Source organism: Ailuropoda melanoleuca, chromosome 1 (genome assembly GCF_002007445.2).
Source record: "Ailuropoda melanoleuca isolate Jingjing chromosome 1, ASM200744v2, whole genome shotgun sequence".
Taxonomy (NCBI): domain Eukaryota; kingdom Metazoa; phylum Chordata; class Mammalia; order Carnivora; family Ursidae; genus Ailuropoda; species Ailuropoda melanoleuca.
Genome location: NC_048218.1, coordinates 129,018,034 through 129,034,963, shown reverse-complemented (window position 1 = coordinate 129,034,963; position 16,930 = coordinate 129,018,034). Strand labels below are relative to the sequence as shown.

General features: G+C 39.7%; 1 protein-coding gene across 1 annotated transcript in view; it reads left to right on the top strand.

The window, feature by feature from the left end:
- Positions 1 to 16,930, top strand: part of GSAP (gamma-secretase activating protein) — an 80,144-nt gene that overhangs the window by 21,287 nt on the left and 41,927 nt on the right. Inside the window, 7 exon segments of the mRNA XM_034666964.1 lie at positions 3,900 to 3,969; positions 5,026 to 5,075; positions 8,294 to 8,398; positions 8,999 to 9,058; positions 9,991 to 10,034; positions 11,092 to 11,177; positions 15,894 to 15,971. Coding sequence (XP_034522855.1) covers positions 3,900 to 3,969; positions 5,026 to 5,075; positions 8,294 to 8,398; positions 8,999 to 9,058; positions 9,991 to 10,034; positions 11,092 to 11,177; positions 15,894 to 15,971 — 493 coding nt within the window.

Genomic DNA, 16,930 nt, shown 5'->3' with positions numbered 1-16,930 from the left:
AGCTGTGTTTGGGTGCGGGTAAGCCTGTGGAGCACCAGCTGTATTTGGGTGCGGGTAAGCCTGTGGAGCACTAGCTGTGTTTGGGTGCGGGTAAGCCTGTGGAGCACTAGCTGTATTTGGGTGCAGGTAAGCCTGTGGAGCACCAGCTGTGTTTGGGTGCGGGTAAGCCTGTGGAGCACCAGCTGTGTTTGGGTGCGGGTAAGCCTGTGGAGCACCAGCTGTGTTTGGGTGCAGGTAAGCCTGTGGAGCACGCGGTTATCATTCATCTCACTAATCAAAAGGCGTGAAACCTAAAGGCAATGGTGCTTACAAAGTGTTTTCACAGGCATTATCACATTTAATCCTCAAAGGAATCTGGTAGATGGGTGTGTCTGGAATTATCCGTTCACCCTTTGCAAACATCGAAATCAAAACTCAACCCAGCTCCTCTGTCCCTTTTCTATCACGGTTTGTCTGATAGTCACGTAAAGTTTTTACTTGCTAAAGTGCAGACTTTCGACACACGTTTAAGGTAAGTTTAAAAAATGGTTTTTTTAATGCACTCCTATAGTTGACAGAGTAAATAGGAATAAATGGCTTAATCCCTGAGTTTATCAACTCCATGAAAGGACACAGAAGCACCGTGTGTGTGGTGCAGGGGGACCAGACACAGCCCATCTTCACTACTTGCACGTTCTGTACTTGTGAATTGTACTACTCAGTAAAATCGATTTGTAACACCAAAGTCAATTCTCACGGTGCTTTTATAGTCATCTGCAGACATGTGCTCAGTCGTGAAAAATTTTTTGCCCAGCAGAAGCTGAGCAAGGTGACACTGCCTTCTTGGTTCACCTCTCACACTGTAACCGGATATTGTTTTCACGATCTGTTTAGTACCATGATTTTCACATTTGGGGGCTTTTCGCTGGTGATTTCACTATTTAAAATGTTCCCCATGCAGAGGGCCGAAGTGCTAGGGTGCCTGAGCACAAGAATGCCAAGCTGTGGTTTATAGAGAGAACATGTGGGTTAGATAAGCTGCGTTCAGGCATGAGATGACAGTGCTGTTGACCATGGGTTCAATGCTTATGGATCAACAGTGTATATTAAATAAGATGTCTTTAAATAGGAACACACATGAAACAAACTTATGTACTAATTGGTTGATACAGAGCCTTGTATTTCCCCTGGGAGCCACGGTTCAGGCTTCCGTGCGTGGTGTTGGTGGCAATCCGTAGACTAAACCTGCTGCAGACGACCACCTGTGACGATACATGTTCATGCAAGGCTAGAGCATAACTTTCTTGTGCGACCTGAACTCTCTGCTTCTGTCCCTCCCACCCCCCACCTACTCCCGGCCTCGAGCCCATGGGTCTCCCTCTTGCAGTGTGTCAGGAGAGGGGCTTCTCTCCTATCTGCCCAGGGTCCTTCACCAGCGGCCACTGCCTGCTTGCACACAGGGCCTGGCGCCGAGCTCCTAGGCCACATTCCCCCTCCCCCAGGAAGCTGCCATGTTTGCACTGTCATCAGAACAGGGGTGACTTTGGGACAGACCATACTTCCCTTTTCTGGCCTGTTCTTTTGGCTTCCTAGCATCTCCATCCAGGGCTGTGTGGGCAATGGAGACGTTATTGAAGGATTGGGGCAGCAAAAAAGAATGAGAGCACAGGAAGGGCAAGAGTTTTTGTAAGTCTGTGGTTACACAGCATTGAGAATGTATTAACAACTATGGAATTGTATATTTTAAAATAGTTAAAAAGGTGATTTTTCTGTTATGCAAATTTTATCTCAGTTTTTAAAAAAATTAATAGTACATGATGCATGACTGCTTCCATAGACCAAAGGGCAAGTCCCCATCCAAATGAAGTAAAACCTGTATTTGCCTTGTGGACTCATCTCTGTTCCTCGCCCTGCTCCCTGCTCCTCATGCCTGTCCCTCTGCGGAGAGAAAAATCCTGCAAACTTCCATCCAGGGCAAGCCCCTGCCTCCCTTTCCTCCTGCTTCTCCCCTTTACAGAAATGCCATTCACTGTCCACTGAGTTTGATCTTGCCCTGCAATCTGTCTCCCTTTTCTTACCGAAACATTCATGGTGATCTCCGGTAGCACATTTCCCCAAGTCTGTGTGTGCAGCTCAGCCTCCTTCACAGAGGAAGTTCAGCGAGACAGTAGTGGGTGGGGTTTGGATCCCAGTCTGGTCCCTTTTGAGAACTGCCTACCAGCATGACCTGCATCTTCCACATAGTTCCAGATATCCACCCATAGTGCGTATCTTCCAACTACGAATATTAATTGTCAGAGTCTAGCTCTGTATTTGCGAAGATAAGTAAATATTCCCCTAGTATGATGTAATCTATATAGATTTCTACTGACGCTGCAGAATCAAAACAAAACACAACCTTGCATTTTTATTTATTTATTTTTTGCTTTTGTAGAGCTGTGTCTGAAGCCTCTCTCTCTATAGTCTTACTTCCAGGCTCTGCTCTAGGGCTGCCTCATCACAGAAACGAAATGTAATTTTTAAAATCATGTTCTAACTGATTGCCACACAAAGACCAGGCAAAGGTTTAGAACTCGTCAGCTCCTTGCTCCAGGTCACAGTCCTAAGCAAGCATGCCTTGGCACCCTGTGTAGTCCCAGGGGAGGCCGAATCTTCTGTAGGACCATCTCCTTATTCAGAGGCACTGAGTGTTTGCTCTTCCATTATCCATACGGTTTCACTCAGCTTTGCTTCTCCTCGACCCCTGTACACATTGTTTCCTGTTCAATGTGTTCAGTTTCACAAATCAGGACATAATAAGTTCTACATTATTTTCATAGCTGAATTCTGCATTGCTATCTATTGTATAATTTTGAGGTTCTTGCTGTGAAGAAATGGTGTATAGTTAATGTTTTGTTTTTCAATTCTAAAAGGGAAACTTGACACAGACAACTTGAAAAATTTACCAGTTCTATTTCCATTTTGTCAGCACGAGAAGTTAGGACACCAGGTAATATATTTTGTCAAATTTTTCCTAGTCTTTAGAGAGGCTGCCAACTATAAAGTAAGGACATAAAAGGGTTATGTTCTTTCATTATGCTTTGAAGCTTGGAGGGGGAAAACCAAAATTCACTGGTGGATCCTATCTAGTAAGCTGTCTTTCATGTTACAAAACGAAACTGTTGATTTATTGTTACCCTTTTGATGATGAAAGAATTAAGTCACTGGAGTCATCCCATGACCCCTTTTCCCTCATTATCAAGGCTCATAGCGTCAGGCGTGTTTCTGGCTGGCTGCTTTGTCCTGTGGGCTGGCACAGCTGGGAGTGCACAGACAGGGAGGAGTGGGGTGGATCGAGCCTTTTCTTCCCAGTGGCAGTCATTCTATTATTTGAGGCTTGTAAATCCTCCACCACATGCCACACTGTGACTCACTGTTCTTTCTTGGAAAGTCCCGCGACGCGTTGTGCTTTGTCTCTTGGATGTGGGACTTTGGAAGTTGTAGTAGGGCATATGTTTACTTGGTTGTCAAATTAAATACGAGGCTTAGTTGCTCAACGGATGTATTGATCACTTTTTTTGTGCATGTGGAAAAGAACTTTCTGTACAGCTGTTGTTTATATTGTTTCTGATTGGCTTCAGAATCACGTATTCCAAAATAGGAAAGCACCATCTCTAGAAATAGCATATACTTCAGCCTGGCTGCTGAAATGAGTTATGTTGGACCTGCCATCAACTTCCCCCTGGGAAACTGAGATCCTGAAAGTGTTTCTTTTTCCTCTTTGCTTTTGTCTGTAATATGTGCGTGTGTGATTTGCCTAAACTGGTCTCTGGTTCCCAGTACCTTCCGTGGTACGTAGTAGTACAGCAATCAGACACTTTCGAAATAGTTGTGTAAGCAAGGTAGTTGCTTATGATTTTGATTAATTTCCTTTTTTACAGTTTCTTTACCCCCATGTGGAAAGTCGCCCTCTTCCAGAGAACCATCTGTTACTGATTTCAGAAGAAAAATGTAAGTGTATCTTTAGGTGGTATATACGAACTTCATGAAGGGCTCATCTCTTAGTGAAGTATGGGACTTGACTAAATCTTGCAAATGATCATTCATCCAGTACTAAATGTCCAACTGACCTTTAATGTCCATTTAAGACCTAGCACTCCTATGGAAGGGCTTTTCCTTCTGCCCTGACTTCTTCCCTTAGGTCCTGCTCTGTTTCCCCATCCTGAGAATGATGGCCTCCCACATACATAGATTTCCACTTTTGTCACACAGTAGAGTGTAGGACAATTGTGGAGGTCATTTTTGCCTTCTTTAGTTCATCCTTCTTTAAGATGTCTGTCACCTCAGATCGAGGAAGGGGAAGGCATTAGAAGCCAGAAGAATTTGATGGTAGAATTTGAAGACACATACTTGGTCAAATTCAGGTAGAGGCAAATAAGAATGGGACATTCTTTAATGAAGTTAACACTTTTGGGTGGGAAGGGTGGCAGACAAAGGATAAAGTCCCCTGGCGGATCTTATCTCGTAAGGGGTCTTTCATGTTACAAAAAGGAACAGCTGATTTATGGGAAGGACGGCCTGAGAGGGTTAGGTTTGTGCTCGGTGTCTATGCTCATGACCCATTATCTGTCTCACATTTTTGTATCTAGAACGGTCAGAGGGTTAAGTATGGCCGAATCTAGATTGCTTACTGAGAGAATGGGACCATATAAGAAGTGCTTGGAGATAATCTCTGGCAAATGAACCCCTGTTAGCTCTAAATAAGACTGATGGTGCAGGGAAGGCCAACATTTGAGGGAACCCAGGGGAGTAGAAGGGCTAAATGCTTCATGTATTGTTGATATTGAAGGCTGGATTAGCAGTGGACTGTGGAGGGAGTCTGGAGAAAGGTGGGTTTTGCTTTGCACGTATATCGTGAAACTGCTGTGTGTAATAGTATTATTTTTCCAGCCAGCTAATTAATCTTCATAGCTTTTATAAATAAAGGCTCACCACTGTTAGGTGTAAAAAAGTGCTTATGATTTTCATAAAGGTTAAACTGTCTTTCTATTGTTTTCTCTTTTAAAGATATTGAAAAGTTTCATATCCGAGTCATCCAAGAAGATGGAACTAGAGTGGTAAATACTTGAAATTTCTTTTGCTTCAGAGTTTTTTCCCCACAGAGTGACATTTCGAGACTGTTAAGGATAGACTAATGTTATAGAAACAGACCACTTTCTTTATTTGATGTCTTTCAAATTATAGGCTTGCTGTTGTAACTTGTGAAATAATATGAGACATATGAAGGAGTTTAATTATCTCCTTTATCTTGACCTCGCTCTCCAATCTCAGTCTCCTGAGATAACTCATGACAGCCTTGTGGGACCCTTTCCACACCTTTACCTTGCCTATACACACGTACACGAGGTCGGGTGCACATGCACGGATTCAGTGGTTTTTACCAAAATAGAATCATAATATGTATATTAATTGGCTATTTTTGGTTTTGCTTTTTACTTACTATATCAGGGCTATCCCTATAGGTTTTTAAATAGGGATAGAAATTTTTTCCCTAATTTTTAGACATACATAAAATAAATGGGATCATAACATATATGCTGGAGTTTATATAATTCAATTTTCTTTTCTTTCTTTTTTTTTTTCTTTCTTGTATTCCGCTTCTCCCTTGCCTTTTCACCTCTAACTTTTGTCTGTAACCTATTATGTCTCCTTTCATGCACTTCTCTGAACCTATGTATTTCCCATTCCCACCCCTGACACGCCCAGAGGTTTATTATTCACTCCTTCCTCATTCAACTTTGTGGCATTACCTACAAGTCAACCAGAATAGGTCAATTCATTCTTTTTAGAAGTACATAATAGTCCCTGGTATGGATGTATACAATTTCAGTCATTCTCCCATGGGCGGACACTCACTTGATTGTCACTTTTTCTTTTTGTTCATCTGTTTGTGTTACAAATCATCTCAAATTTTTTTTTTTATAGCTTTACATATTTGTTACACATATTTCTTTGGGCTAAATCCTCAGGGATGGATAATTGGGTTGATGGGTATATGCATTTAATATATTTCAACAGATTTTGCTAGCTTGCTTTCCAAAAAACCTTGTAACAATTCACAGTTGTAAAGCAATGTGGAAGAGTACCCCTTCCCTCTATCCATACCAGTCATAGATGCATTTGCCTTCTTAAAAAAATTTTCCAATTTGATGAATGTTAAGTTGATAACATTATTATTTTAGTTGGTATTTCTGTTAATATCACTGGCTGTGTGAGTTTGCTTTTCTGGAAATTGCTTAGTTATATCCTTGTCTATTTTTCTATTAGGTTGTTTTTTTTCTTGACAATTTGTGTAAGATCATAATATATTACTGATATTAAAAATTACTTCCTTCAATATTTAAATAGTCTGCATCAAAATAATCCTTCTCTGAAGATTTTAATTTTTAAGTTAAGGGAACAACACTGAAATGGAAAATGGTGTTTATTAATTATGTATCTCTGATTGAAAGCCTCAAATCAAGAGGCCTGACTGGAAAATGACTAGGAAGTGTGTGGCTGGAGCTCTGGGCCACCAATGGCATGGTGGCAGGGCCCAGATGGCGGGCATGGACTGGGGTCAGAAAAGAGGCCAAAGAGGAAGAATGAAGGCAGAATCCCAAAGCCAGCAATGCGAATTTAGAGGAGAGAGTCCCATAAACAATTCAGGGTTGGTGAAATAAACAAGACCAGCAATGCGTATAGACAGAGGACTGGCTGGTTAGAAGAGGGGCTGGGAGCCATGCGAGACACAGCAGAGTGAGTGAGGCCAGGGGGCACCTGTCAGCAGCCAGCACAGTGTAGCTGCAGCATGCCGTCATCCTTGCCTGCCCTTCCCTGAGGCATCACTGCCCTTCTTCTTCTTCTTCTTTTTCAAGATTTACGTATTTATTTGAAAGAGTACACATATGAGGGGGAGGAGCAGAGGGAGAGGGAGAGAAATCCTCAAGCAGACTCCCCACTGAGTGCAGAGCAGGTGTGGGAGTTGATCCCAGGTCCCTGAGATCATGACCTGAGCAGAAACCATGAGTGGGATGGTAACCCACTGAGCCCCTCAGGCGCCCCCACTGCTCTTATTCTTTTTTTTTTTTTTTAAAGATTTTATTTATTTATTTGACAGAGAGATTGAGAGAGAGCACAAGCAGGGGCAACAGCAGAGCGAGAGGAAGAAGCAGGCTCCCAGTGGAGGAGCCTGATGTGGGGCTCGATCCCAGAACTCCAGGATCACACCCTGAGCCGAAGGCAGTCGCTTAACGACTGAGCCACCCAGGCGCCCCCCCCACTGCTCTTATTCTTAAGGGCTTGGACGACAGCTTCTTAAGGCCGTGTGCGGTTCCATGCACTCAGAACAACATCCTGTGGTCGGTAGGCAGTGTTATAATTGTCCCCGTGTTTACAGAGAATACAACAAGCAAGGCTCACAGAGGTGAGGGAACTCTCGAGACGGACAAAATTGAAATGTGAATCTGGGTTGTCACACTCTGATGATCATGTTCTTGTTAGTATACACCTTTATCTGAGAGTCCCCAAATCTGTTCTAACTTAACAAATTTCAGAAAAATGCAACAGGATGCGTTGCCCTAAGTTTAGAATCTTGTTGAGAATATGAAGGGGTTGTAGAAGAGTGCGTACTCACTGGGGTAAACTTATAGCATTAGTTCAGTGTAACTGTGAGAGCAGTATGCCAGAGTACCATAGGAATACAGAGGTGGGGAGCTCCGCCTTGGGAGGAGGTGAGGGAGGGCTTCGTACAGGAGGCAGTGCCTAAGCTGGGTCAGGATGGGCAGCATCACCATGCTCATTGTGGAAGACATAAAGGTAAGAAGCATGACCAAAGACACATGAATGGCTTATGGCAGATCTGGGGGGCAGTGCTTCCCCCCCCAGGCCTGAGTATTTTCCTCGACATCAAAGCTGCTGTCTTTGGTGGTGAAGCCCTTTTGTCTGCAGATACCTGAGTGGGTTATGTAGAGAATGGGAAGCTTTGAATCTTCTGTTGTCCCTGGTGTTGATTTGTGGCAGGTGTGGCCTTGCCTTGAACAGCCCCAGTGGCTAACTAGGGACAAGAATAATATCGTTCATTATAGAGTCTTTGAAAAGAGCAAGTAATTAAATAATGCCTCAGATCTTTTCTGGAAATACTTTCCATGTGTATGTGTTGGGGGTAGGGAAGTGCTAAAAATAAACTGTGGAAATATTTAAATGTATTATAAAGATAAAATATGCAAAAAAATAAATCCAGAAATATCCTCCTTTAAAATAGTTGCTTATCTCTAAAATCTCTTTGCCTCTTTAGGTACTGAAAGACTCTGGCCATCTCCCAAGAGAGAGAGTAGTTGAGGATTTTGTTTGGGCTCAATGGGATATGTCAGAGCAAAGATTATACTACATTGACCTGAAGGTAAAAACTAGTCCACTGGCCTCCTTTTTACTGGAACAACTTAATTTTGACATTATCATTATTTTAATTTATTATTCACTGCATTTTCATTGATGGGGACAGTCAATGAAAGTTTATTAAAAATATGAGAGATTTTCATTATGTTTGCCTCTTAGTTGCTTCCGTTTCTCTCTTTCTTTTTTACTAATGTTTTTCTTGATCTTTTATTTTTATTGTTTTTTGAAGATTTTATTTAAAGAGAGAGCATGTGCATGCATGCACATCAGCAAGGGAGGGGCAGAGGGAGAGAGAGAGAGAGAGGGAATCTCCAGCAGACTGCACTGAGCACACAGCCTGACACGGGGCTTGATCCCACAACCCTGAGATCATGTCCTGAACTGAAACCAAGAGTTGGATGCTCAACCAACTGAGCCACGCAGGCTCCCCTGTTGATCTTTTTTAAAAGATTTTATTTTTTTAAAGTAATCTCTACACCCAGCATGAGGTTCAAACACACATCCCAAGATCAAGAGTTGCATGCTCTACCACCTGAGCCAGCCAGGTGCCTCTGTTGATTTTTTCTTTTTTGTAATTTGTCAGTTATTCTATTTTCTCTTTTAGAAATCAAGGAGCGTCTTAAAATGCATCCAGTTTTCTGCTGATGAGAAGTTTAACTTAATGGTAAGTCCAGAGAACGATTGGGCTATGGGAAATTTTATAACACATGGCCTCCTTTTAAAGAGAGCTGTTATCAGAAACAGCATTGTAGCATTCTTGTTGTGTTAGTCACTTGCATTAACAAGTGACATAGTTCTTGTCATTTCAAGGCTTCAACTCTATAACAAATACAATGAACATAGGTGATTTGGAGAGCACACAGGAAATTTCTGCTAACTGATTACCTCTCATTAAAGACACAAACGGATGAGTGAGGACTTGTAGAGGGTAATAGGTACGGTCTTTAGTAGATAGCTTTAAGTGGTTACAAGTCATTTGACCCAAAAAGACTTGTGAGGTTGATGGATTTGAGTGTAGGGTAAAACATCAACGAGAGTGTATAGTCTAATTAGTAAAAATCCAGCATCACTCCTGGCAAAGCCATTTGGAATGCTGGTCTTGTGGTGAGGAATCCTAAGTATCTTTACCTGTGATGAAGAGAATGTTATTGTCTAATATATTGATATCATACCATTATAAGAATTTAATTTACTCCTGCCATTTTTTTTTTTAAACTCACTCGTTCTCCTTCTAAAGACATCCAGTCCTCCCCTCTGTGCATGGTCATCTGTGTCTTGTAAAACATCTTACCCCTACTGACTGGCGTATTATACAACCCATGTATGATATTCAAATCTGAGACAAGGTTGTCAAGTATTAGCCCTTTAAGAACTAACTATACACCAAGCTTGTGATTGTATGTAAACTCTAGAATATTCCCAATGGACTTCCTGTGCTGTGGATTTGGGGGGATAAGGTCTGAAGATAATGATGGTTATAAAAGGGCTCTTCATCAGTAGGCAAGCACAGCATTGTCAGACTTGCTCTGAGTTTCAGAACTATCATCGCTAAACTAATGTCATTTCTTGGTTTGTTTTCTCATGATTTTTTGACAGTTTGAAGCACCCTTGGATATAACATTAAGTGACTCAGGATTTAAGTAAGTTACTCATAGATTACTGCTAATTTTTATAGACACTTGTGGGCAGAATGATTGTATTTATACCTAATCTATAGTATGCAGATATAAGGACAATTCGATATTCTCTCTGTGTGTGTGTGTGTGTGTGGCCTTTGATATTTCTGTCCTCTATAGGCAATATAAACAAATTCATCAAGCGCGAACACAGGTTTTTTCATGTAAAGTCAATCATATTGATTTTCGTAGCCATTTATTCCTGTAGGATGTTTCCGTTTATTTTGATCTGTGGAAGTGCACTTCTCCCTGTGATTCAGTAAAAGGATTTGATGAATCAGAGCTACATTTAGAATCAAACATCAGACCCCTTCTCTTGTTGCCATCAAAGAGCATGTTGCAGTCAATCCACTTGTGGCTCAACTGTGTCTGTAGCATTCCTATTTGTCTGTTTTCCTTTTTACACCTTTACAAAGGTGAGCTTTTCTTCCCCCGGACTATTTTACACAGAGTAAAAACATGAACATTTTTGAAAAAATAAGCACATGCCCACTAGTTGCACAGAAGAAATGAAAGTCTTCTTGAATTAGAGTAATGATAATCCTAAACTATTCTGTTTCAGTAGCTTTATTTCATCACATATGAACACTCAGTTGTGCTTATTTTGAAACTGTATATGCAGTTCTCTACTTTAGAAAAAAGTTATATTACTTTCAACTTCTGTTTTTATTTTTTTCTCTATTACATGAACCATGCCATTTATGTATTTCTTATTACTATTTTATAGAACTTTTAAACAAAAAAATAAAACATTATCTACTTAAATTTCTCAAGGGCAAGTCTCTACTTCTGTGGGTATGTTATAGTGGTTACTATCCTTTAAAAGGGAGCTTTATTTTTTATTTTAAAAAATTCTTCTTATGAAAGTGTAGTTGACATACAACTTGCTATATTAGTTTATATTAGTGTGTTATATTAGTTTCAAGTGTATGACAAGGTCGATTTTGCAATGCTCACTGCATAAGTGAAAGAGGGAACTAATTTTTAAATGCATTCAGTTTCTTATCCTTTCTGTTCTTAGACTTGTAAACTTTGGATGTGATGATCTTCAAGACCAGGAGAACTTATCCAAACACCTGACCCTGTGCGTTTTTACCAACCATACAGGTAGATACCAGGATTGTATTTATCAATTTATTCAATTATATTTGAGTTCTATAAAAAATTTAGTCATTTGTTTAGCCATATGGATTCTTAAAATATAATAGAGCCACAATCTTACATAAATGATCAGATGGATATTTACATACCAAATTATCTTGTCCACTACAATTTTATACATTCGTGGTCTGTATGAAAGAAGCCACAGTCAGCAGGGTTATTGTTCTAATAGTTATTTGTATTTTTTAATAGAGGGGATAGATTCGTATGTACTTGATCTACCGGTTTACCTGCTCCATCTTTTAACAAATGATGTCCAATTACGGGGATGCTTTTTGTGTCAGGCTTACTGATATGTTAGGATGCTAAACCTATGTACCTAGCTGCTCTAAGAATCACTCTAGAACTTACTGAGCTGACAGTCAAAGCTTGACATAAAGTTATTTGTGTACTGTAATTGTCTAAACAGTCAACTCTAATAACTAAATCTAATAGCCTTTTTAAATACTGTAGCTTAACTCAGTTAAGTAGCACTGGGAGTAAAACTGTATTCCTTCACAGCCAAATAATGTGGTATTCACTAAGCCAGTGTTTCTGGAGACTTACTGTGTGCTAGGTATTGGAGATAACAATGATGAGCAAAATGGACCTAATTTTTATTAGTACAGAGTTTACTGTTTGGAATTTAGACATTAAATAAGTACACACATAGTATTTCAATAGAATCTTGATAAATCATAGGAATTAGGAAGTTATGAGAGTGTATAATGGAGGTTTAATGGAAGATGCTAGTATCTTCAGATATGTTCTAGTTCAGCTAGTCTATCCCTGTTGGTCTCATGAACGGTAGCAGCTAAAACTTATAAACGGGCAATCTGAGACATCAAATGTTAGGTTTATCTGCATGAGAGGTAGGTCTGTTCTTTCCTTTCTCAGCAATGTCTAGAAAAGTCAAAAATGAGCCTTGCTCTTCACAGTCAGCTATGAAATAGAAATAAGCCTGTTCCAAATGGGATGCTTCCTGATTTAGGACTTAGCAAGCGAGAGAAGCAAACTTTTGGTTTTTAACCAAGATGTCAGCTCATGTGTTTCCCGAATTACTTTTTTAAAATGATTTTTCACCTTTATGGTTAAACAAATGAGAACCCACTTCGGTGAAGTAGGAATAGAGAAGGGAGCAAATATTCTAATCCCTGTATGGCTCCCTCTACACCAGAGAGCTTCATTTCCCGCAGGCATGGAGACCAGAGAACACGGTTCATGAAATGAATGCTGACAGACTCTGGGTCTTAAACAAATGCAACGTTGCGTCAGTGATGATGCTATCACAATGTTGGATGTTCATTTGTCCCATATTGGTCATTGGGAGCTACTTTGTCCTTTCAGCGTTACTTGTTACCTTCTTGAAAGGATCTGTGTCCCGAATTTTTCTGCCCTAAGAAAAGAAATCTCCTATCTTCCAAGGAACGAGAGGTTAAATCGGGATTAGGGGGGTGCTTGTGAGAGGCGATGGTGGGCAGAGGGCTGCTTCTGTATTAAGATTGAGCTCGTGTAGATTTTTAAAAATGGTTTCTAGCAGGAGGGTACATCAGAGACTTCCTAAAGCAGTGAAGGGAAGAAAATATTCTTATTCCTGTCCCGTCTAATAGTCAACTGTGCCACTGTGTTGAAGTCAGTAGCCGTCATTCTTTCTTATGTACCACCTACTGGGAGGTGGTGAGGGGTGAAAAGTGTACATTCTTTTTCCTGTTCATATAATTGCATGAGTTGCCCTTCACAAGTTCCCAGAATTAGTCCTGTGTTTTAGCATTTTATAGAGCCTTTTACAATGAGATAATTTCCCTTGGAAAACTTTGTCCATAATAGCTTTCATTGTCCAAATAGTTTCCCAAAGGCGAGCCAACTTTGAGATTTTTATCTTCATCATTGATGAATATTTATTAAACATCTCTTTCTGGATACACCATTAAGAGCATGCTTTGTTTTTTCAAACTGCAACTTCCCCCAACTTGTAAATAGCAGCAAAATAATTCTGGAATAATAATAATCACAACGAACTTTTATAGCCAGATATAACTTCTTCAGCAGAGCTTTGTACATATTATCTCATTTAATTCTTATGTAAGAACCATATGAAGTAGGTTCTATATTTTCTTTATTTACAAACAAGGAAACTGGGCTTAGAGAATTTAATTAATTGGCCCCAGCCACATTTTATTTATTTATTTTTTAAGTTTATTTACTTGTTTAGGTAACCTTTACACCTAACATGGGGCTCGAACCCATGACCCTGAGGTCAAGAGTCACATGCTCCATCAGTGAACCAGCTAGGCACCCTGCCCCAGGCACATTTAAAAAATACTGATGACTGGAGTGCCTGGATGGCTCCATCAGTTCAGCATCTGACTCTTGATTTCAGCTCAGGTGGTGATCTCAGGGTAGTGAGATAGAGCCCTGGGCATGGAACCTGCTTGGAATTTGCTCTGTCCCTCTGCTCCTTCCCCAGTGTTCTCTCTCCCTAAGGAAAAAAAAAATACTGATGCCTGGGTCTTACCTTCAGGGATTCTGGTTAAGTTGATCTAATGGGAAGCTTGAGAATCTTTGAGTCCCAGGTGACTTTAATGTACTCTCAAGGTTGAGAACCAGTGCTCCATTGCTGGGTTGTCAAATATGGTAGCCACTAGCTATCTGTGGCTATTTAAGTTAACTAAAGTTAAATAAAAAAGAGTTCCTCAGTCACAGTAGCTACGTTTTAAGTGCTCCATCGTCCCCAATTTGGACAGCACAGATATAAAACATTTCCATTATCAAAGACAATTCTATCAATGGGACAAGCTTTGTAGTGTCTGTGCACATCTCTTATCACCTTGCTGTGTCTTTATTTTTCCCCACTTTGGGCTTGGGAAAGGGAGTTAAGCCATAGCCTAATTTGGAAATATTTGCTTATGAGATCTAAAGATGACTCTTGGTGTATGTAATTGGGTACATTTATTCTACACCTCACTTTAACTTTCTTCAAAACAAGAAAAGTGATGACCTCCATTCTCTAAAGGATGGTGTGTGGAGGATTTTGCTAGAATGGAGGAAGTAATCTTCTTTATATTGTTGACGTTTCATGTCCATGCCTCAGGATAGATTCCTACAAGAAGAATTTGGGTCGACAGGTATGAATATATTCAATCCTCTGCAAAGCTATATTTCAGAGAGGTTGTACTAGTTCCCGCCTGTATTATTTGAGAATGTTCTTCCTACTGCTCCCTTGACAGAATTGATTATCATTTTTAAAACTTTGCCAATTTGAAAGGACAAATTTTTTATTTTGTTATTACCAGAGCAGCTAAAGTTTTAACTATGTTTGCTAAATATTTCTTTCTCCTTGTGATCATAGAACATAAAAGAATAGAGTAAACCAGTAGTTTTTTGCTGGTAGTATGTTTACTTTAGGAAAGTAGTCAAAGTAGTACATGGAGCTTTTTTAACTATTATAATTACTATTTTTGTTTATGCTTTAGTATAGTGTTACTTTGATTCTTAGTGAGTCTGTTGTAATTTTAAAGAAAAGTTATTATTGTGTACTCAGTAACCATAACGGTAATTTTACATCTAACAGAATTGTTACTGTTTTTACCTGATAAAATTTTTCTTTTTTTGTTATTTTCCTTCTAAGATATGTACGGTTTTAAATGTTATTAAAAATGGTCACAAATGATAAACGTTATAACAGAATGCTCATTAATGTCCTTAAATAGCCTTCTTAGAGAAAATTGGCTCTTTTTTTTTTAAACCAGCATGATTCTTTGATAAAGGACCTAGTGAAGTATAACAGAGGAAATATTGCTATTCACTGAAGTAGGGTAATGATTGAATTTACACAGCTAGTTAATTTTAGCTCTGGGACTAGAACCCAGCTTTCTAGACCCTGGTCAAGTTCCTTTCCACCCTGGAAATCTCCGGTTGCAGGTAATCACATAAATGTTAGCACTAGACATATCAGTTTTGGCATAAGGCCCTCCATGATAGGTCTTTGATGAGCATATGTAGTCTGCATATCTAGCAACAGCTGCTAGAGATGATGTACATATTCCACGTTGGAATATTCCTCGTGTTCTAGAGGGTGTGAAGGCTGAGAGTGTTCTAGAGTGATGGGGTAAGTGAAGGTGGTCAGGGCTCATCTGGAAAGACCACTTTGTGCCAGGAGCTCTCTCCTTTGCACTCGGGCCATGGCACTCAGTGACCCACATATGGGTGGGTATGGGCCATACTTGCTCTTATTGCCCCAGTTTGCTTCCAGTTCCAGATAAAAAGGAAGACTGGAAACTGTAAAGAGGAGGCACATTTTGGTAAACTGGGGTCTGTAACTACTAGTAATGTCCAGAAGGGAAGCTAAATAAGAGAACAGGGCAATATAGGTATATTAGGAGAATCTCCTTTGTAGACTCCTCTAGACGCCCATGATTTCGTATGCAGCGGTAAGTATATCTCTCTTCATTTTCCTATCCTTCAGTAGCTTACCACAGGACATTACTTATGTGTGTGCTGAGTAATTGTTGAACTGAAATTTCTTAGCAGGTTGTTAATAAACGATTTCTAGAATTTGGGAATAATCTATGAGGTAAGTTGAGGCAGAACATGTAAAGGAATAGAAGTAAGGTTAAGTGGCTTAGGAGACTTTTTATTTGTCTATGATTTTTTCAGCTCTACTAAATACCTTCTTACTTCTAGGAACTTTGTGTGTATGTTACAGTCCGAAGTTTGACTCTTGGGAAAAAATCACATATTCAGTGTTTCACTTTCATAAAGGTACATGTCATTTATTCTTAATTTTTATTTTTACATAATCATTTTTTCCAAATAGCAGCAAGTTAGATAAATTTTAAAGTCTCACTACCTTGTAATAAATTTTATCAGTACATTCTAAACCTGTATACCTATATAACACATGTTTCCTGAAGAAATTCACTAATGATGAATACACTTAACCCTTGAACCACGTGGATTTCAATTGAGCAGATCCACTTACATACAGGGGTTTTTTGAAAAATACCATATAGTACTGTGAATGTATTTTCTCTTCCTTATAATTTCTCTCTCTCTCTTTTTAAAGATTTTATTTATTTTATTTAACAGAGAGAGAGAGCACAAGCAGGGGGAGCGGCAGGCAGAGGTAGAGGAAGAAGTAGGTTCCCAGCCGAGCAAGGAGCCTGACGCAGGGCTTGATCCCAGGACTCCGGGATCATGATCTGAGCCGAAGGCAGACGCTTAACCGTCTGAGCCACCCAGGCGCCACTATAATTTTTCTTAATAACATTTTTCTCTGTCTTTTTTAATAATATTTTTTCTTTACTATGAGAATACAGTATATAATACATATAAGATATAAAATATGATAATTGACTGTTTATGTTATCTGAAAGGCTTCTGGTCAACAATAGGCTATTAGTAGCTAACTTTTGACTCCCCAAAAACTTATACGTGGATTTTTGACTGCTCAGGGGTTGGCACCCCTAACCTCCCTGTCGTTCAAGGGTCAACTGTATTGAGTTAGCTAATATTTTTATATTGTTTTCCTGACCTATATTTTTTTTCTAGGCCTGTAGGTAGACCAGTCCTTATGGACATATCTGTCCAAAGTGTGTTTGTTTGCTTTTTTATTATTACTAGTTGGAAAACATCAATATATTTAACTTTTAGAAGGTTACACAGAGTTTTAGTTAAAAGCGTCCGTCATCTCAGATCTCAACAGGTCTTAGACCTAAGAT